The 23879-nt window shown below is 26.7% G+C and overlaps 3 protein-coding genes across 4 annotated transcripts; 1 reads left to right on the top strand and 2 right to left on the bottom strand.

The window, feature by feature from the left end:
• The first annotated feature begins 845 nt into the window (after positions 1-845).
• LOC114119468 (uncharacterized) lies at positions 846-2000 on the top strand. 2 transcript variants are annotated; one of them, XM_027981027.2, is made up of 4 exons: positions 846-1006; positions 1098-1482; positions 1549-1684; positions 1754-2000. In XM_027981027.2, the coding sequence occupies exons 2-4, from the start codon at positions 1132-1134 to the stop codon at positions 1879-1881; spliced, it is 615 nt and encodes a 204-aa protein (XP_027836828.2). In that variant the 5' UTR covers positions 846-1006; positions 1098-1131; the 3' UTR covers positions 1882-2000. The 2 variants fall into 2 exon arrangements, with proteins under 2 accessions (XP_027836828.2, XP_050064317.1); XM_050208360.1 differs by having other exon boundaries at positions 873-1482.
• Positions 2001-2044: 44 nt separating this feature from the next.
• Positions 2045-7042, bottom strand: LOC114119467 (dolichyl-diphosphooligosaccharide--protein glycosyltransferase 48 kDa subunit). Its single transcript, XM_027981026.2, has 8 exons — positions 6746-7042; positions 5922-6086; positions 5724-5860; positions 3203-3391; positions 2990-3121; positions 2766-2924; positions 2455-2685; positions 2045-2381 (listed from the first exon to the last, which is right to left on the bottom strand). Exons 1-8 carry the CDS (start codon positions 6882-6884, stop codon positions 2229-2231), a joined length of 1305 nt encoding a protein of 434 aa, XP_027836827.1. The 5' UTR covers positions 6885-7042; the 3' UTR covers positions 2045-2228.
• Positions 7043-7969: 927 nt separating this feature from the next.
• On the bottom strand, positions 7970-12260 carry LOC114119470 (3'-5' exoribonuclease 1-like). The gene is made up of 7 exons (XM_027981031.2): positions 12089-12260; positions 11600-11974; positions 10819-10957; positions 9762-9911; positions 9564-9653; positions 8370-8561; positions 7970-8296 (listed from the first exon to the last, which is right to left on the bottom strand). Exons 2-7 carry the CDS (start codon positions 11959-11961, stop codon positions 8180-8182), a joined length of 1050 nt encoding a protein of 349 aa, XP_027836832.1. The 5' UTR covers positions 11962-11974; positions 12089-12260; the 3' UTR covers positions 7970-8179.
• Between the last annotated feature and the right edge of the window lie 11619 nt (positions 12261-23879).

Genomic DNA, 23879 nt, shown 5'->3' with positions numbered 1-23879 from the left:
AATAAAAATATAGAAGTTATAACTTATAGGTAGTTATTTAGTTTGATCAGTATGTTCTTAATAATACAATCTAAATAGATTATTTTAAATTGTAAACTTCCATATATTATTTTAGAATTTTGTTATAATCCACAAGTGTTTTTCACTGATTTATTATACCTACATCTGTCTTTAACAAAGCCATTATCGGAACCAATAATATTTTCATACCTATATAAAACATTAACTCTGTAAATTGGGTATCACAGCTTCTTAAGAAAAAATTATTTTTTTTTTTTTTATGTTGAGAGTTCAATAAAGTAAGCCAATATAAATACCTACTTTAAACTAGGTACCTATACTATATATTTAATAAATGTGCTTTTTTAATACAATAATAACTAATAAATAATAATATTGAACAAAAATAAGTATGTATTGTTTTATTAATATGAATATCAGTAAAAAAAAAAGCCATGGATATTTGATAGAAACAAACACAGTGACATCCTGTATAATATAATGATATTGCAGCATTATTATACTATATACGTATTTTTAGATTTTAATTTACATGGACGCAGTTTTCTCGCTGTAGCCTATCGTCTACACCAATCTAATGTTTGTACAAATATTTTACTGTTCGTATATGCGGGACAAAACGACCTGTAGTTAAGTTCAAACGTATAGAAAAAAAATTCGTTAACGATATTTACAAGACCACATATTATCACCTGGTTAAATATACTATGTTTTGAAAAAAAAAAAAAAAAGGAAACGTTTCTGTTTACAAGTACAGCGCCGACGATGATTCACGTTACCTAAACTGTTCGACGATAGTGGCTCGCAATGAGGGGTTGCAACATTATACACGCACGAAAGCGAAAATCAATATAATAAATATATGTACTTTTTCAGAGCAACTATAGAGAAAGTACGTAGTTATTAAAACGCGTTTGGAAAAACTACCATCGGTAATCACAGTGCGCAAAAACAAAATAAAATTAATGATAATGATGATATTTAGGTAAATATTAATAGTTTACACAATAATACATACGTAAATAATAAATACTTATGACCGTCGAAACGCAATAAATTTTTCTTTTGATTCTAAGTGTCAACATTGTCGTGATCGTCTGACACGACAAAATGAAAACAAACATCGGAAAATCTTTCATTGTGTGCTTGTGCGTTCTAGTAGCAAGTAGCTCGTGTTTCCAGAAGCACATTCGAGCACTAACAGCAAAAGTTCACAGTCTATTTGGGAATGAACCGTGTGACGATGTCAGTTCTACAGCATCAACGTGGAAGCCTAACGACAACGATGCACAGCCAACTGTGTCAGAGTGCAACATACATACTGATGACAGAAACTATTTGTTTGGTGTCGACTGGAGAAACGTGAGTTCCAGAATTGCTAACAATTGGTGGATAATCGCTGTGTCTTCGCTTCTACCATTCTTTGTCTTCTGGCGAATCCAATACGTCATGAGATACAAGGTAAACGTGTAACTTACACAAATAAGTTACATTTCATTTTTTTGTGAACATTAAATTATTTTTCAGCTCCACGACTGGAAAAAATCTTTCATTCAAAAAGAAAAGGCGTACACCCGTTCCAGAAGACTCACGCTTCCAGATTTAACTTTGGCCAAACATGCAAGAAGAGAGTCGTTGGCTGAATCCACACAAAAACTCACAAGTTAATATTTAAAAAAAATTCAATAACTGTACAGTACTAACATTTTAATTATTGTTCATAATATTTTAGATCGTCCCAAAAAGATGTCTCAATGCAATATTTCACAGTTTAAGAGTATACGAAAAAATTCATTTGAGAGAAATGAAGAACTATTAGGGGACTCAAAGAGAGTTCACTTAATTAGGCGTCGGCATTAATGATGTATTTAGTACCTAATTTAAAGTGTTTAAATTTGTATCTTATATGTATATGTGCCAACTTTGTCTAAGTCTGAGTGCACAAAATTGTTTAATAAATTTTAATAAATAAAAAAATATTGAAGAGTAAATACTTTTATAGGATTATTAAAAAAAACATAACTGATGGCATAAGTAAGATGTTTTATTAAAAAAATCAGTAAGTGCTAAAGTGCTGAAGTATTGTTTTCAATTGAAATAGATACATTTACATAGTTTTTCATTAATACATAATTTAAATTTGAACTTACAACATTATTATCACCATCAAGAGTAATGTTAAACAATATAATATTAAACAGTCTGAATTACTCTCCCTTCGCTTTATCTTCTCGATAGTGCAGGAATACAAAACTGAATATAAACACACCAAACATCATTGAAAAAGCACTTGAATAATATGGATATGCACTTAAGATGAATCTTTCATACTGAGTATGTTCTAGTGGAATAACAGACACCTACAATAAAATAAATTTATACATTAAATAAATGTAATTTCATTATACTTGATTACATTAATATATTATTTACCATAGTTGAGCTTCTGATCGCAGTAAATCCAATTCTGTTGTATTCCACTTTGAATTGATACACTCCATATGTATCTGGTATTTTAAATGTGAACTCATAGTTGCCGTTTTTCATGTTATTAAGATTTCCACGCCAGAACGGATCTATACGTACAAATTCAACTTGAACATCATTAGCGTCATGAGGGATCCATTTCCCATTTTCCCAACGTTCCAATTCTATCAAAAATACCTATGAAAAATAAAATTAAAAAATTAATTTCTAAAAACTTATAGTACAGATAATTAAGTTTTTGATTTAAAAAATATTACAGCCATATCCATAATAGTGTACGATGGTGGAGGTGACGATTCGCCCACTTTATGGTGGTTTACAGACTTCACTCTTATCATACCTCTATCTTTTAATGTCCACAAAACAATATTTGAAGCAACTTCTTGATTTCCAGAAATATTATATGTTTTTCCATCCTAGTATAATAATAAAATCTGTATCAAGACAACTAAATTAAAATATTTATAAAACAAAAACTTACAACTTTTTGTACAGAAGTCCTGAAGGCAACATCAGAAAAGAAGTATAAAGAACCAGAAAATACAACTCTGGCATTATTTCTTGCCTGTAAAGCTGCAATTAGTAATAAGTCTTTGCCTGTTCCTAAGGAATACTAGAAACAACAGTAAAATGTTATTGTTATAATAATATAATAGGATATATGATGACTAGTATTTTAATTTAATTGACTTACATCTTTAACAGGAAGGTCTGGTTTGTATGAATATGCAGTAGACTCAGCATGAAGAATAGGAAGCACTAAAGGATTTTTTGGATCTGTAATCACTGTAGTTCCTTCATATAAAAGTGGTTTTTCATTACTCTTTCCAACAATTTCTTCAGATTTAATTAAGTTTGATGAACTTGTTACTACTAAAGTATGCTATAAAAATAAATATAAACACACAATTAAGAAGTGTTGTATGAGACAAAAATGAAATACCAAATTGTATTAATATTTTTATTTTTCTGCCTGAATATTTGTTATTGTAATAGACTTTATAAATTAATTAAATTCTTTTAAAATATTATACAGCATTATTTACTCTAAAAAAAGAAAAATATATTATTATCAAGGTTTTGGATTTAAGTACTAAGAATATTAAAATATACTATATAATATACTCTTAAAAACATAAAAGTGTACATTAAAAAATTAAGATATGCATTGAATTTTATTTTTAAAACAATTAAATACTCACTTAGTCTCTTTATTAATGTTATCTATAGTACTGTCAAGAAATGTATAAAAAAAAGTTCTAGTTAGAAAATAATTTTGTACTTAAGGTATAAGAATAATTTATATTTTAAAAAAAATATGTTATCTTAAAACCAAATTAAACTAAAGCAGACAATTATTCTTAAATAATAAATCTATACCTTAATAATTTTGTCTTAGTAAATAGATATCTATTTAATATATGTGTACTTAAGTTTTGTGTAATGGCTTGGGATAGTTACTATTTACTATTGATAGCTAATTAATAATATAATAACTAGTGCTAAGCAATATTCATTAAACAATTAGAGCATAATATGCAAAATAAGTATAACAATATTATAGTAACATATTAAGAGCTAACATAATAAATAATCCCTAAAATCTAAGAAATAAAATGTCATATGACATGAATTCACTTTAATATACAAAGATAAGCTTTTATCACAATATTTAACTAAATAGATCATTGAAAAGTTTAGAATAAATAATAATTTTTTAGCTGTAATAGTATACTCTAAAAGCTAAAAATAAAATAATAATAATTGTTTAAGTTCAAATTTTTAAATTTATTAACAGATAAAAAAAAACTTAAATGGACGTAGTACCTACACTATATTGTCTGTTTTATACAAGTGTAACATAATTAAAAACTATTCTACGCAGGATGATTTTACTCTACCCAATATTTATATCAGAATTGCTAAAATTTTAAATTACATTGTCAAAAATTTTATGTATATCATGGCGTTTCAAATTTTTGATAACATAAATGCAATTAAAATTATCGGTTTTATAACTTCCGGTTTTTTAAAATTAATTATCAAAAATTCAAGATTAATAATTTTACTAACAAAAAAAATTAAAACGCTACACACAGATAACATTTTTCCCAGAACGATTTGTAATTTTGGTAATTCTGATATAAATAACAAGGAAGTAAAGTCATTCCATGCAAAAGAGTTTTTGATTAAGTCATGTGTATATAAGACAGCGACAATGCATAAAGGTATGATGTCATCTTAATGATTCACTAATTCCAGAACATATGTTTTCTATATCATTATGTTTCAACTAATTTTTCAGACCAACATATATAAATCATTTACATGATTTCAATTAAATCTGCTAGCAAATAATCAGGTTTTAGAATAAACATATACAATTCAGTTATATACTAAATCGGCATTTAAATTGCAAAATATATAAAAACTGGCATCAAACATTGATGGTTTAACTGGCATTCAAGTTAATTTCAAGGTATAAGACTTTTTTACCGGGCGAACTTATTTTTTCAATTTTTTTTTTTTTTTTGAAAAGGGGTGTTTTAACCATTTAAGAACGATGGTGCTAAAATAAATTAGCTGAAATCATTAGTTTTTAAGTTATGACGATTTATAAATTATTACTGTATACCGTATATATGTTAAATACCTCAGTAATTACTTGATTTGGAGATTTTTTGCAATTATTTTTACTGTTTTTAATGTTTTGAATTATAAAAGTAGTACCCTAAAATGTATTTTAACCCATTACCTACTTGAGGTGGTGTTATATAACAAGCCAAGGGATATTTTCAATTTGTGCGGAGTGGAGCGACGGCGCCAAGAAGCGTAGCGACAAGTGCCAACACGTGCAGTCACATTTTTTGCATTTAAAAAAATAAGATCGCTGGTAAAATAATTTTTAAAAAAAAAGTGCCAAAAATTAAATCTTTGTTCGCAAAATTGAACCCCCATCTGGTAGGCACAATGGATTTTTGAATCATGTAATTATTGAGGTATTTAACATATATACGATATACAGTAATAATTGTAAGTCGTCATAACTTAAAACTAATCATTTCTGCCAATTTATTTTAGCATCATCGTTCTTAACTCATTAAAACACCCCTTTTCAAAAAAAAAAAAAATTGAAAAAATAAGTTTGCCCGGTAAAGTAGTCTTGTTCCAATTTCAATATCTAAACTTTAACAGTTTTAATTAGTTTTTATTACTTTTCCTGAATCACTGGCATCAAAATTCAAATGGTCAATCAAGGATGAATTCTCTTCAGTAACTTCAAAACCACATTCAGCAGCCAACTCTCTCAAAGCAGAACCAGTAGACACACCACCAGTAAACAAAACATTGCCTAAAATTAATGAAAATTCTTGTTATATGATTTAGATTCTGTTATAATTAATTGATCTTACCTCCATCATCAATGAATTGAGTAATTGTTTCAATACTGAGAGATCCTCCAAATTCTTGGACGGTTGGTGCAAAAATAATTAAATTTTCGTAAAAGTATTTTCCATACTTAGAAAGCACTAATGTAGGGTCATCGGCTGATTTGAAAGTCAGATGATATCCTCTTTCTAATGATTTAATCAAAATATAAGTAGGTAATTATTGTTAAATTTGTTTTCAAAGAATAATTTTAAAACAATATATAACATATATGTGATAGGGATTTATATTACTGACAATTTGATAAATATACATAAATATATACAATAATACTATCCAAATATCATTAAATATGCAATAAATGAAAAAATATAGATATTTATTTTATTATTACTTATTATGTATTATTTAAGAATAACTTATTTATCATCATGGTGACAGAAATTTTGAAAGCATCATATTTTAATATTTAATTACTGATTAGAATCCTGAAAAACTAAGACAAACTACCTATTATTTCAAAAATAACATTTAAATAATATCCAAAATATGCTAAGTAAAATTTTAAGTTCTCGTAATATCTTGAAACAAAATTTAAACTTGCTCAACTATTTTTAAACATTTTGATAAAAATAAACATTTGTTGTAAAATTCCAACCTTATAAATGGTTTAATTTGAGCACAAATAGGTATTGTGACAGAATATGTCAAGTTGCATGATTTTTCCGATGCAAAACATCCGAGAACTTTTCAAATCAATATTTTTAACCGAAATATAATTGTCACATAACTGGAGAAATCACATTAGCTAACTAGCCACGGTGAATAAAATAAAATGAAATTTTACCTTTAAGAGTGTTAAATAATATGGAATGTGTCTCTTTAATGACTAAATTGTTAAGTAGTACCAACGTCTCTTTGGAAGCATTGGCGAAAGCAGCAAGGCTTAACGTTAATATTGAACACAAGTAATATTTAATTAACATTTTGTAAAACAAAATTATTCAACTAATCAAATAGGAGTAGAGAATAACTCTAAAATAAATAGCAATCAATAACAAAAAAAAAAATTATAAATTAATAAAACTAAACATAATTATGACTTTGTTTGTAAAATACAGTATACACTTTGATAGTTATACGACTTGAATACGTCTTGATTTTGTGACGATTGACAACAAATACGCCGATAACGCGTATCACAGAACGCCACGATGCCGGCTAGTACAGGAAGCCAACACAGTCACTAGGTAAGGTGTGCCAACGTGAAAAAATTTGAAAAACATCACAGAAATACAATAGAATAGAAAAGAAAGAAGAAAATTTCTGAATTTCATTTATTTTCAATTTTGTAATTATTTTACGCTACACTCAGTATTTTCATTTTATTAAGACACGTTTTTTCTATAATTAAAAACTGTCAATATTTTAACTTAAATAAACATTTTTAAAAGCAGTAGAAATGGAAAATGCTCAATTGTTTATTTGTGTGTACCCCACGTCCCCATTACAAATGACCACAGAACTAAATTAAAAATTGATGAAAAAAATCCCACAAAAATAATAACACCCAAAAAAATTTGCTCTACCTGAAAAAAAAACACAAATTATAGCCATAATTTAATATTCAATATTACTTAGGAGTTGGTTAAAACAATTCAACAAATTAAAGTTATTTTATAAAGTGTGATTTTAACAAAACCATGAATAAATTAGTTTTAATAATGATATATTGATGTATATTCTGAATGAAGCAACAAATATAACATATAATTAATACATAACCATATTGTGTGTTTTTATTATTTATTTTTTATCAATTTTTTTATTTGCCTTTTGGAGCAGTAAAAATGTTTCGATTTTCAACATCAATATCTTTTCTCATAAGAAAGTAATATCTTAGAGTTATATTAACTATTAAACTGAAACAACATAATATTATAATAATAATTAATATTATCAATTTTTCATAACTTACAATTTCCTTGTTTAATTAATCTATTTATCTATACTATTTTTGAATACCCATTGTAAATTCATAGAAAAAAAATAATAACTTATAAACAGCATATTATAATAAGTAATAACTAAAAAGATTATATATTATTTTGTGTTAAAATTATTATTATTACAATGATCGCAATTTAATTGACTCAAAGTCATATTAAAGACAACAAACAATTTTAAAAGATAATAAAAACTTTGTTAATAAACAATATTTTACAAAGGAAGGAACATAATAGTTGAAAGTTGATACAGTTTTGAATGAATTTAACTAATATTAAATGCCATCATTTAAGTCTAAAGTCTTCAACCGTGTAACTAACCATCTATTATTACTATGACTATGCATTCCATCACAAAATATATTGTGTACAGGTCTTACTGGCAATGGATCCTGTGGTAAAATTTAATATTTATTAAAATATATTAAATACATTATTATAATAAATGTATAAAAATACAATTACATCTTTTCCATAAGGTGATGGTGTTTTAAGTGAAATAATTCGTTCATTTTGATCAATAAAAGCTCCATCTTCAAGTAATCTTATACATATTCTGGCTATATTAAATGAATCATCTAGGCCACTATGAGGATTGCCTTCAAATTGCATATCCAAAAAGGTTAACATTGCATTTAGATTGCAAAGAACTGAGTGCTATAAGTAAAGTTTATTCATAAATTAATATTATAGAAAAATAAATATTTACACAAGGTGTATACACAAAATAAATTCTGTTAGCTTTTATGGGTAAAAGAGTTTTTCTTTTTAAAAGTTCACAAGAGTGAAAGAAGATGATTCCTTGAAGAGAATGAACTATCTCATCTCGGCAGATGGTAGCATATAAACTTATGTCAGAACATTTATACTCCACAGAGATCACCAAATCTCTTTCAGTAGTTATGCTGAATCAAAATTAAAAGACCTAAGTTACTAAGTGCATTCCGAAAAGAATTGTAACATTCTTGAATTTATGGAATTAATTTCTCTAACCAGTAATGATATGGAGCAATACTTAGATTACTTATTAGCTAGTACAGCTCAAAAACAATCGTCAATCAATGCAATAGTGTATAAGTTCAAAGTAGTGAAGTTGATCTAATAAATCATGGTTTCTTAATTTTAAGATAAAATGTCTTCATTGATTTTTTGATTTGAGGGCAGAATAAATTAATGTACTAATAACTTATTGTGAAACATTGAGAAAACTTGAAGTTTTTGATCTTGTATGAATATCTTATTCACAATAACATAAAGCATCATGTAACTGTCTCAGGATTGAACTTTTGAATTATCCTAATCGTTGATCCCCTATACTATACAATCTCGATTAAGTCCCTATGGGCTATTATTTATTTACAAATAGTAGTAATAAAAATATCACTACCAAGATGACTTGGAAGTTAATTAGATGGTATGAAGTTTCTACAAATAAGAGATTTCAATGTTCATATTCAAATACCAATAATATATTGAAGTACTGTAATAGCTAGAAAATTCAAATTACATTTAAAAAAAAATAGCAGATAAACCTATGTACATTTCATTATTTTTTTGATATAAACTTAATACTTTAAAAATAAATTATAATTATTTTGAGTATACACCACATGTAAATATGACACTATTAATATTATTATTTAATTGTGTATAAATTACCTTGACTTGTTTAGTAAAATAAAATGATCTAAAAACTTTTCTTATGTTTATCCATTTAGTAGCAAATTTTGGATATGGAATTTCTGACATCTAAAAATTATATAGTTTTAATATTTGAGGAACAAAATAGTTTGTAAATAATACAATATTTAACAGTTCTTTACATATATTTTAATCAAAAGTTGTTTTAAGACTTACTAAACACTGTCCATAAAGAAACCGAGCCATATCAAATGGACCATCAGTAACAATAGAAAATCTATGTTTAGTTCCAAGTTCATGTTCTTCTAACCATTTGGTGAATCTTTTCAAACATAATTCAAATGAATCAGCTTTATCTATTTGATCCTAGAATTAAAATAAATATTAGAAAACAAATTCAGAAAACATGGTAATAACACTGTTATTAAAATGTAAGGTATTTTATAAATTTATGGTTAAAATGTATTGTATATTAACTTTTGACCACGCTCATAGAGTACATTTATATTGCAGAACATAAATACTGTATAGTTTTGAAATTATTTCTATATTTAAAGAAGTTATACTTTAAAAATGATATAAAACACATAATTATTAAGTTTTTATATTTTATTATATAAATATAATAAAATTACTTAATTCTAGTTTTAATAATAAAAATGTAAAAACAATATCAAATATGACTAGGTATTATTTAGCCCACTCATGTTGTCAAAGTTTAATAATATTATCATAAGATTTTTATTTTGTACTGTTATTTACCATCAGTTTGATAAGATGTATTTATTAATAAAAAATTACCGTTGAGAAAAAGCAATTTACAATAATTCTAACTTTTGTTGTCTCATAATATTAATAACAAGGAATGATTGAGCAAATCCAGTTTTGGTAACTTGTACATAGTAAAAAGGTTCGGAATGATGAAAATTTTAATACAAAAAAAAATAGTAAACAATTATAATTTAGAAAATAAATACAATGCCAGTGGTCAAAATGTAATCAAACAAAAGATTGACAAAATTGTGTTCAAAACATTTAATAAGGATCACAATTTAAAAAAAAATATTTTTGGGTTCTTCTTACATAAAAATGATGAGAATTTTTTTGATATTTTTAAATTTAGTGTCTTAATGCACATGTTTTGAAGAAAAAAAATCAAAAAATGACAATAGATACTAACTGTATTTACATTTTTTTTTTATAAATAGATTACCTTTTTCTAAAACAATGTATGTTCAAAGAATTATGTAAACAGAAATAAAATTAAACTTACTTGAGTTATACCAGTTAATTTAATGCAAAACTCAGATAGCTTTGGATTGATGGTTGGTTTTACATACGCTTGAAAATGATCAATTATTTTCCGTTTTTTTGCATCTACCAATACAGCTGGAAATTCTATGATTTCAAACCTATATATTAATTAGACAATAAACATATAATTTAAACAAAAATCATAATCATAGATTTTATTAAATTATTTACACAGACATAAAAATAATATGAACTTAATACCTAATTTAATTTAATTTATTTAGTTACATTTAATAATTTAAATTTTTTTACTTTGACTTACTAAATACAAAGCTTCTCTACAACAAACTTCTAATTTAACCATTTTAATGTCAATTTTTATATAATATTTCTATCTCAGCCGTAGTCTCCCTAAAGAACTTTTTCCCATAGGGTCTTTTTATTCTATCATCTGACATGGACTTGCTTCATTTTAATTTTAAATTATAATTTACTTTAATTGAAAAAAAAAATGACAAAAAGATACAAAATGCTCATAATACATGTAATTTATTTTTTACTAATTTAATTTTATAATATTATGAAAATGTATCAACCCTTGTATCAATGTGACTCAGGATTTGCCAAATAATTAAATTATTGAAAGAGATTAGAACAATCTTGAGAGTTGAGAAATAATATTTTTACTTACAAAAATATTTTAATTTAAACTAGGTAATCTAGATACATAATTAAATTAATGTTTTCTAATGTCAAATATATTTTAGAAAAAAGAACCAATTTATTATCTGTTAACTTACTTGTAATCAGAAGGATTATTTTCAGTACATGTTGCTTCAATATCAATAACAACAAAATATGGAAAGTATGTTGCTTCAGATTCACAGATTTTAGCTTTGATCAGTGCTTGCATTCTATAGTGATTTTTTAAACGTTTTCTCAAAACATCTATTTCACCATCTGTATTGAGCTTTTTATTGTTCATTATATTTATCAATTGACGTCTTTTCATACGGTTTATTTTTCCATTAACCGATGCCAAACGCTGGAACATAGGAAGATGTTCCAGTGGTATCCTACGATTATCACAGTCAAATTCTTCACTATCGGTATCAACATGACTAATATTATCCATATTTAATTCGCTGTCTTTATCAGACATTTTCACAGACTAACTAAAACAGGATTCCAAAAAAAAAAATGTATTATTAATCAATTATAATAGCTAACTACCTATCTAAGAATCAAAATGTAAAAAAATAGGTAAATACAAATTTGAAATACTTTACTTGCAAAGATTTTGAGACAAAATTAATAGACGTGCGTCAAATCGTCAAAATAATAGTACAGTTCTTCGACTTTTTAACCAATCAATTTGAAAAAACTAGTTAAACGGAATTGTTCAATAAGAACTTAACAAAATATCATAATATCACATTTAATGTTATTCCCATTACAATATTACTTATCTTTGAGGCCAAATATATGTCAAAAGTGTAGATAACAGGGGCCAAATTCTTGAAAACGTGATAAAGTTTAAATGTGATAATAATTTTATTGCATGGAAAAAGTTATTTGGGTATTCTTGAAAAAAGGTTTAACTATATAACCACCACGGCTTTATATATATATTTAGAAGTTTTATTGATAAATATAAAGTCGTTGAAGAATTGCGTGAAATACCCTATTTCTTTAATAATAAGCAGATAGCAAACTTAAAAAAATTAGTGGCACGAAATTACTAATTAGCACTGCTAAAGATTTTACTAGTGACAATTACAAATTTAATAATATTTGCACTTTAACCAAAATGATTTTAACATTACCTCATAGTTATGCTTCAATGAACGGATTTTTTCTTTTGTCACCGATGTAAAGACCAAAAAAAGAAATAGAATAGGTGAATGCAATTACGATAATTTGTTTATCTTTTCGGGATAAATACCTAACAGCTAACAAATTTATTACATCATTATAATAATATATTATGTACAAAACAGAAACTAAAAAGTAATCAATAGACTGAATAAACTTTATTATTCCTTGACTAAAAACTTGTGGACTGATACTAATTTGTTTAATATTTTAATTGTTATTTATAAATTACCTTTACCTATGTTAATACTTAAAATGTTTCATATTTATGTTTATATCATTACCTGTATTATTATTACTTAGTTTTTTTTTTTTTTAATTTGATAAATATTTTATTCTTCAGCAGTGCTCTTAAAATTTTTAAGTTTCTTTTAATATTAGTGAATACCTAGTGATCTTTGTATTCATAAATAAATTAGATGTTAAATAATCTGCTTGTTTATTATTTCATCTTATGTAATCTATACTGACATTTTATAAGAAAAATAATACAGTTTTGAATTATGTTTAACAATCAGTTTAACAGTTGAATATTATTTTTTTATCCATCTTGATAATGGCATGTATTGACATATTGTTATAACTTAAAAGTATAAGCTAACTGCAAACACCTTAGAAACATATTCCACTATTATATGTTCAAGTCTATGACTACCTTAACAATGACATCATAACAAATAAATGTTATTTTTGTGAATTTGTGATATAAAAGTAAGGCATAGTACAACAACTTACTGTACAAGACATGAACCAACAAAATATAATATATTACCTAACCGTAACCGTATTATTAGATTTACTATGTATATTATACTATATCTAAGTTCACGGTAAAAAAATTTATTTTAAAATTTTATACACACAAGTTAGTAGGTATATTATTATAGTTGTATAATATAGGTACCTACTATGATTTTTATATTATATTTATAATCCACTAGATGTCAGCACTGCACGAAATTTCAAGTAAAACCGGGATATTTATATAGTGTCTCCGTGCGGCAATATTGCCGATGCTTTCATACCATCACTGAATTTACTATAGTCTGCCACATAGTCGGACGAACACGAAGTGTCGTTTGAGTTCAATTGCATTCCAAAGTCTGAACCATTCGTTTCATTTTTAGTTTTTATACCCATAAAATATATTCATACAGCATTCATAAATATGATCAGGAGAAACCGTAGAGACTTGCAAGCTCTCTAGTAATACCTAAAATGCTTCTTGTAATAAGCATTTCAGCTTCGTAATTCCAAATATTATATACATCAAATATGTGTGTGTGGACGCAAGACATTAATATCTAGAATTAATAATAAAATATGTTAACTACACACAAGTAAACATTGTAATTACTAATTAGGTACCTATACAGGTATCACAATATATTTACATACGGTCATCCTATTCTTATACACCAACTGTTATACTATCGTGCAGGGTACCCTTATTAGTTTTAAAAAAATAAGTCGAACTTAAACATCTACATGTTTTATTTTTAGCTAATTATAGATATAATTGTTGAATTAAGTTTTCCAAAAAATTTGGTGTTGTAGAGATACTTCAGTTAAATTACTCTTCATTATCGTTATATAGATAGGTAAGTTTTCAGATTATATATTAAATCGTGTTCGTATGCAACAAATCAATAAAGGTACATTCAGCAATCATATTTTGTAGAAAAAATTGTAAATTAATTTAAATGCATTTAAGTTTTAAAATTAAAGTTGTTCTTAAATTCTTTAAAATCACAGTATTTATTTTTTATTACCTGTAAATATTGAGCCTGATTATATACAATATACATTATGCCCATTCTCTTAAAGTAATTTAAAATACCAACAGTTTTATTTATTTATTTATTTTTTTTAATACACCTAGCCATCACCTGAGTATGTATATATATTTATGTAATTAAATTTTGTCATTTACATTTCCTTACAAAAATATTAATATGCGTAGATACACTTATTTTTCATTTTACAACCTGAAAAAGTGGTTTTAAAGTCCACGGGGGTTTGGGAGTTATACCATTACCCACCACCGAAATAGGCGAGGTTCTAGGACTACATTTTCGTATGAACAACAGTAGATTTATAATTAGGTTTTAACTGCGAATAATATTCCTAATTTTTTTTATAACCCTGAGCCAAAATTTGTAATTAATTCATAAATATTGCTAACATTATAGATTATAGTATGCATTCATTCTTTCATCTAGTCCAATAACTAAACTGTTAGTTTATTATAGTATAAAAAAATATTTTCAACCTTAATTTTCTTATTTTAGAAAAATTTAAATTATTTAATTTGTAATGACAATTTTGTAATGTAGGTATTTATGTATGAATTGTTTAATTTTATCTTAGTAGATAACGTTTATATATTTTAAAAACATTAAATTTGTCGTGGTACTAAAAAATATAAAAATAAAAATTATAATATTTTAATGCTGATATTGGATATATCCATATTATAATATAATATATATACACATATATTTTATGTTATTTATTATGTTCATATTTTAAATATTTAATTTGATTCAAAATTCTATTTTCTCCATTAATGTTGTCTCTACAGGTCACTGAAGAGCTAGTTTTATTATATTTTTAAACGTATTAACGTCTATTACATTTTAATTATTCATAGTTAAAAATTATCAATTAATAATTTGTTATATGCTTGTATTAATATTGTTCATCGTTTTTTACTTAATATATACTAATATAGTAATATAGAATAATGTGTGTCTTCTTGCGTTGTAAAATAACCGTCTAACTAATACATTTAAAAAAGTAGTGGATAACATTATATAAATTGACTAAAACAAGACAAATTTTTTATTCAATTGTTTTATCAGTTTATACTTAATTTATTAAATTTATTTTGTCTTGAGTTTTACATAAAATGCAAATACTTGAAGACAAAATATTTTATATTAACTAACATCAAAAACTTTTCATTGTCGTTAAAAGTTTAATATAAGCGCTGTCAACGGCCACAACGTTGTTGAAATTTGTTTGCGGTGTAAAAGTTACCAGATTCATTAGGCCTTCAAGACTCGCTCTACGTTATACTCATTAAAAATAAATCAATAAATAATAAATACATGAAGTTTAAATTGTGAATACGATGTTTCTATCAATTTATAAACTTTTTATAAATTGGATTTTTTATATCGTACAGTAAATTTAAAACTTTTGTGTTTATACTGCTAGTCGAGTAGTTGATTATCGCAAACATTAAATAAAAAATGATTTATTATACTACTCTTTCACTCATGTATCGGCGTTTAGCAAATCTTCAACATAACTAAAGAATTCTGCGTAAAGGTCAGACTAGTATTGTAATTCAATAACAATAGATATACAGAGTAAATGTCAGAAATGGTCAAGTTATAAATAACAATATATAAAATTAATAGACAGCAATACATATATAAGAATAGAGAACAGTTATTATCGTAATAGTATAAAGGTTTAGTGTACCAAGTTAAATTGTTATAAGTACTCGCGTGTAGCAATATTAGCAATAAATCATTTTGATTCAATTTTAATTTTAATCCCAGAATAAATTACCTCAGTTCACGGCATTTGGACATAATTTTTCTTGTATAACAAAATCGTTCATAATACGTACAAATAATAATAATATCCTTTTGATTAAAAAAAAAAGCATATATGATTCTTAAACTAAATTTTTAATAATTGGGGCTCGGATTTTAAAGCATAATAAGCAATTAAAAAAATCACTCGATTTTTCAAAAATCAAAAAAGAAGCATACTTATTTCTGAAAAAAGCATGACTAAAAATTAACACGGACTAATAAATTAATTTAAATCAAAAAAGAATTAACTACCGTCAACCAAGTATTTCCCTAGATTTTCAGTAGTGAAATTGACTCTATTATGTCTGACAGAATATTTTTATACGTAAAAAACGAACTCTCTACATCCACTGAAGTGATCGATGCGTACTATTCATATATATACAAGAGGTTTCAAGTTACAATACTAAATCTTAAATTTTGAAATGGTCAATATTGATATTATAGGCATACCTACTGACCGTAGGTATTGCAGACTATATGTAGATCGATAATCTTGTCTATAAATAGCTCAAAAAAAATCAAAATATTTTTAAAATTAAATCATGTACTAAAGAAAATGCCAATCTAAATAACTGGTGAAATTTTCAAGTATCTACGATTTATATTTTTTGAATAATAATAAATATTTAAAATCGTTTGAGGATAAATCGTTATTGTTCCGATATTTCATAAAAATTTAAAATTCAAACGCACTTAACATTTTTTCTATAATGATGCTTCGAGTTTTCTCTATAGATACTTGAACTAAAACTTATGGAAAACTTAGTGTTGTATTTTTAATCCTTAGTTATTAACACAAAAAATTTTATGATTTTTCAATTTCAAAATTACTTGCAAATTTTCGCGTTTTCGACAGATTTCTTAAAAATTTGAACTATAAACGCTTATAAAAAAAATTGTGACCAACGATTTTTAAATTTTTTTAGTTACAATAAAAACAACTCGTAAGAAATCTTATGTATTTCATTTTCAATTTTTTTTGATCATCCAAAATTGTTTTATCGACACTTAAAAAAAAAAAATCTCATAAAAACCGAAAATTTCAGCGGTCTCTAAATAACTCAAAGGTTAGGTCAACATTTTTTGAAAATTTAACTGTATGTATAGATGACACTAATATAAACATTTGGTGAAAATTTCAAGTATGTACATTGATTAATTTTCGAATTACAATCATATAAAAAAATCGGTTTAGTCGAAAACTGGTTTTACATAAAAATTCCTGTTTTCCGTCACTTTTTTTTTGATTTTCTTGATTTTCTTGAAAACTGTTGGAAAATGTTTATTTTTGACCTGTATAATGTACCAAGGATATTCACTTTCCATCGAAAACCACCCCCAAAGTTTGAAATTGAGGCATTATTTCGACTAGTTATGCTGTACACAGACAATGACAACATGATATTTAGAAAAAACGACCATTTACGATTATTACATGTTGGCGTTGATTAATAAATATAATATACATCATAAACAAAAACCAATTTATTAAATAACAATAACAAAAACATATACATTTTATGTAAACAAATACGATTTTCGATATCTGGCTAAATATAAGCACCCGTCGTTGCAACTGCACGATTGAATTAAATTCAGAAAAAAGAAAAAAAATCAGGTACCTACTTATATTATTAATTAGACGTATACCGAAAATCTTTACAAGCAGTCACGAAAATTGTAAACTACTATTATAATAGTATAATATTATCTCTAAAAAAACAGAATCTGATCAGTGATCGTGTATTACAAACCGCAACAAAACATGCGACGGACGAATCTCTTCGTCCGTTTCCATAATGACCTACGTTTAGCCGGCACTACCCCCGACGAGTCGCACGGAACTTGCGTCGGAGTGGCGATGTACTCTATTTTTGGCACATCGTCTAATTTCATCGCTACGTAATAATTCGACAAGTTTGGCATCGAACGCCACTGCCGACCGGGCAAATCCCCACGGTTCTTCCCGTCATGGTAATTAATCGGTCCGGGGTTTTGTTCATCAAAAATCTGCCGATTACTTTGCACAGATCGCGTTTCGATCTCGACTACCGCCGGCTCTGCATCCGCAGTGCATGCCGACGAGTTGCACGGAACTTGCATCGGAGCGGCGATGCACTCAATTTTTTTCTCACCGTCTGACTTCAACGCGACGTCACTGTTCGATAAGTTCGACATCGAACCCCACGGCCGACCGGCCAAATCCCCACGGTTCTTCCCGTCATGTGAATTGATCGGCTCTGCAGGGTTGTTTTCTCCGAAAATATGACCATCAATTAACACAGATGGCGTCTGGATCTCTATTTTCTCCCGGTCCGCGATTGTATTGTCGTTCGATGTTGTTGTCATCATTATATCGGGAGCAGACGAATACAAACGTTTTGTCGGCGAGCCCGATAAATCACGAAGTTCTGAAACTTTTGCCGCAGAACTTGATGCCGACATAGTTTGGTTATCGTCGATTATATTATTCTGCATAATATTGTAATATACCTACTCGTAAATATATTATATACTTTATAAACTATAAATTCGTAATGTTTTCAAACAAGAAGAATTATGAAACGTAATTTTTGTAATTGATGCTCTAGTGCTACACTATTGAAAGCTGAATTAGGAATGTTATATTTTTGTACCGGCACGCGACAGCATTTATGTTTATTTCAAACTATGTAGTTGCCCATAGCAACGATAGTAGATGTTTATAGTTTTGCAATGGAAATACATTTTTTTTAAACTATCACATGAACGATTTTAAATTTAATTTTGTGTGAATACACAACTCGTTAGAAAATAATACATATAATATATTATGTTAGCAGGATGAATATAAATTATATTGTAATATACACTGTATATTATACAGTTTTTAGTTTTATTCATGATATTAAATATTTTGAATTAAGAATTATTGTTCGTTTGATATTTTAATATAATGAATATAGAGAGCGTTAACCAAACCTAATTAGGTAACCTAACCTATTAGAAGAAGATTAAATTTGTTTAAACTATTAACACAAAAAATTTTATGATTTTTCAACTTCAAAATTACTTGCAAATTTTCGCGTTTTCGACAGATTTCTTAAAAATTTGAACTATAGACGCTTATAAAAAAAAATTGTGACCAACGATTTTTAAATTTTTTTAGTTACAATAAAAACAACTCGTTAGGAACCTATTATATTTAATTTTCAAGTTTTTTTGGTCATCCAAAATTTTTTTATCGACTCTTCAAAAAAAATCTCATAAAAATCGAAAATTTCAGTGGTCTATAAATAACTCAAAAAAAGTCAAAATTTTTTGAAAATTTAACTGTATACAGATAACACTAACATAAACATTTGGTGAAAATTTTAAGTATTTACAGTGATTAATTTTTGAGTGACAACCATATAAAAAAATCGATTTGGTCGAAAACTGGTTTTACGTAAAAATTCCCGTTTTTCCGTCACTTTTTTTTTGTTTTTCTCGATTTTTTTGAAAACTGTTAGAAAATGTTTACTTTTGACCTGTATAATGTACCAAGGATATCCACTTTCCATCGGAAACCACCCCCAAAGTTTGAAATTGAAGTATTATTTCGACTAGTTATGCTGTACACAGACACAAAAACAGAAAAAAAACACACATCATTGTAAAATCAATACATTCATCACTTCGTTCAGAATCTAAAACTATTTTTAATAATAGAAACAGGAACACACGGGTTATTTTACGATATTGTGCAGAATCCTAAAAATGGTATATTTATAAGTTTTGGGTTATATAGAGAAATTCAAATTTTATATTAAATTAAATTACCTACAACATTTTATGAATATTTAAAGTTAATAAAGTCATTTTGAAAGGTATCGGGTGCTGGGGTAACTTCACTCTGCATCTATCGTTAAAATTTGATATTCTTAATAATTCTTTTGTAAGTTAATCGTGGTTAAACTTCGTTACGAAATGGTTACAACATTTTATGAAAGTTTCGTACAAAAATTTGGGGCACTGGTGTGCGTAACTTGGTAAAATAAACCAAAATTCGTTTAAAATTAACGTACTAGTACTAGTAGCATATTTGATTATAGCTGTTGATCTGACTAAATCAAAATAAAAGTTATTATTGTATACTATAAGACTCTATCCAACCCCGAACGAATTCCTCAGTATATATCCCTGATACCTTGCCATAGGAATTAGAATCATACCTTAACTATTTATATTATATAAATAATATATTTACCTAATGGTTATATTTATAAATTATATAATATTGTTTGTTGAGCGATGTTAAAATAAAATAACATCGAACTAACGATAACATATAAATACAACAATCAATTGTAAATGTCATTCAATTATTATGATGATAATTTATAATATATATATACAAATCACACCAAGTGCTTAGGTATTTATATGTACATAATAATATACTACATTGTAACCATATAATAATATATAAATATAATATTATTGTGATATGTATATTACCTATATTGTTGACTGTTTTACACATGTCTGTTCTCGCACATATGGATAATATGTGTTTTATGTGAAAGCGTAATTGAAGAAACTTTATTTAGTATTGTATTTAAATTGTAATATAAAAAAACAACATAAAAAATGCCATTTCCGACACCCTCGTCAGTATAGCGTCTTGTCGCGTGGGGATGTACGTCATGTGATATTTCTCGTATTGTTTGCGTTGTAATTATGGTAATAGAATTATGTGCATAGTTGTCCTTGATTGTCGCTGATTTTGTATTTGGTTTACGAGCCCCACAGTCGGTTCGGTGGCGTTGTATATATTATTATTATTATTATTATATATATAAATAAAAAAGGGGAGTGGCGTGGCGGTGGCGTTCGCGAATTTCAAAGTTAACTAACTTCGGACTTGATTGAATTACCACGGGGTGCGGTGACGGGGCCACCCTTTTGACCGCACCCCTCGCAGCACTGTCGACCGTTTTTAATTGCAACAGCAAACACGGGTCGTTTAACGTTCGTTACATTTGCAAACGGCAGTGTGCCGCAGCGACGGGTACAGATAATGTATAAAACAGGAGACAATCCTGCAGAACTAGCCGCCGCTACTGATATATTATGATGTAATATATATATATATATGTATTTGTAAATTTTAAATACTAACAAAGTGTACACTGTACATTATATTATAAATATATTGGTAGGTATGCCAACAGCCAACAAGTAAAAAGTCATAGGCATTTAAAGGTATTTATTTCTTTATATGCCTTAATAGTTAAAATAATATATAATTAATAATTATATACCTATTGGCCGTTTTCCATGATAAGCAATTTTGCTATTATATTGTTCATTGTTTTGATAATTAAATACTGGCCACTTTGCAATAGTAATAACTAATAGTATATAGTATCACACGATGTCACGAATGCTGCAGTTTTCATGATAGTTTCTTTTTCAATTTTTCACCGGTTTCCTTATCATCCCGTCCCTCTTTCACTTACCGATGACTGATGTTTCAGTACGTTACACGGAAATAGGACATCGTTATTCTTATAATACATAATATAGTTGAACATAAACATATATATTATTTCTTATAAGTTATTATCTTCTGAAACGTTGTAATGCACTTGGTTATACCTTCGCATTAATGTATACAGTAGTACTGTAACAGTACTACTGTAGGCAACATGTATTATTATATATGCCATGTACGCATACAAGATAATATTCTTAATATGTCTGTGGAAAAAATAGTAAATCGGTATTTTTATTCTGATGAACGGTTAAAAATGTTACGACCAAAAAACACCATAGTATATAAAACAATCATAAAAGATACATGTATTATATCAATTATATGCGGGTGTTTCTAAGTACACCACAGGTATTATAATTGTGCGGTAAGAGGAAAAAATAATTATTAAAATCACATTATTAATCAAATTGTATTTTTTTCCCGGATGGAATAATGTAATTGGTAGAATACAAAATGCGTGGTTAAATTAAAAATATACCAATAATGTAGTTATTTACAATTTTTTTTATATGTGGTTCTAATATTTGATCTATTGGTTATAATATTATATTACAATATGTCTGAATATATTTGTGTTAAATGGTACGTGAGTTATAAATGAAATGATTTAAAAACCATACTACTATATAGTTCTAAACAATTTATAACTTTGACTCATATCATAATTATATTAAAATTATAAATCAAGTCATTAATATGATATATTGATAATAATAATATTATACATAAATGTATATTATCGCGCGTTGTATAAATAATCAATTATAATTAATATTATGAATAAATATTAAATTGACATCAATATATTATAATTATATTACGCATTTACGCCGTATCAAAAATAACAAATATAATTATTCGTTAAAGATTTTATTATTTCATACCTTTGATTGAAATTTAATTTTAAACTAATAATACATTAGCTAATTTTACGCTTAAAGTTACACTGCAAGATTTTTTAAATCTAAATAAAAAAAAAAATCAATTTAACTGTACCTATTTTGAAAATTGCATATATAACTACAAATTTAAAAACATTGGAGCCTATATATCCATATAGGTATATCAATTAACACGTAATATCACGTCACATTAAAGTCATCAAATGATGCACATATTATTATATACAATCGTATTCCCAAAAATATGTATTGTATACGATCAGGATCTACTTTTATACTTTGACATAATAAAAGTATATTATCGAATAAAAAATATTCTATAAGATGAGATGAAAAACAAATATTTGATAAAAGCCATCAATCTGCAAATCTTAACATGTAATAATCTAATTTAAAATAACGAAATTAAATCTAATTAACTTTATATTTCGGCGAAATATCAAATATTATTTAGACGTTCAATGCTAGTTCTATTTTCCCCTGTCTAAGAGCTAATGGTCATCCATTTGTATTTGTAACTTTCACTTGCACAAACGCATAACCAAGTTAACCAGTGCTACCCATAAAACTAGCTTCGCACAACTCACATCCTCTCCTCCACTCGGACACGCAATGGATCATCTATAGGGTGGTGTCACAATAGCATATAGCGCTCTATAGTCCAGCACCCTCGCGAGCCCCTGACCGACGCCACCATGGTCATCTAGTGGGAAGGAGGGGTGGTAAAATGAAATATATAAACGCGGAGTGACATAACTTGATAAAAATTGAGATGTATGGATGTCGTAAAAACGCCGGACCTTCCATAAAAATGGATTTCCGGCAAATAGCCTTTACCCACTTTCTTTTCAAAAACATTCGTATGGTGTAAGGGGGTGAAAAAAGTGCCCATTGACAGTATTTTACATGAATTAACGTCACCCGTAAAGAATTTTCAAAACCGATTTCCATAACTTTAGTATGTCATTTATTTATTATATTTATAAATATCTTTTTCCATTTAAGTTTATTTGATTTCTTGACCTTTATACGAAGTGTATAAATTATTATATGTACATACTCATACTATAAACAGATTATATATAGTTTATACTCTAAACGTTTTGTATATATAAACTAGAGAACTAGGGAGAGAACTTGCCACATGCCCATGTATATATATGATTTA

This window comes from Aphis gossypii, chromosome 1 (genome assembly GCF_020184175.1).
Source record: "Aphis gossypii isolate Hap1 chromosome 1, ASM2018417v2, whole genome shotgun sequence".
Taxonomy (NCBI): domain Eukaryota; kingdom Metazoa; phylum Arthropoda; class Insecta; order Hemiptera; family Aphididae; genus Aphis; species Aphis gossypii.
This window is presented reverse-complemented; position numbering and strand designations above follow the sequence as displayed.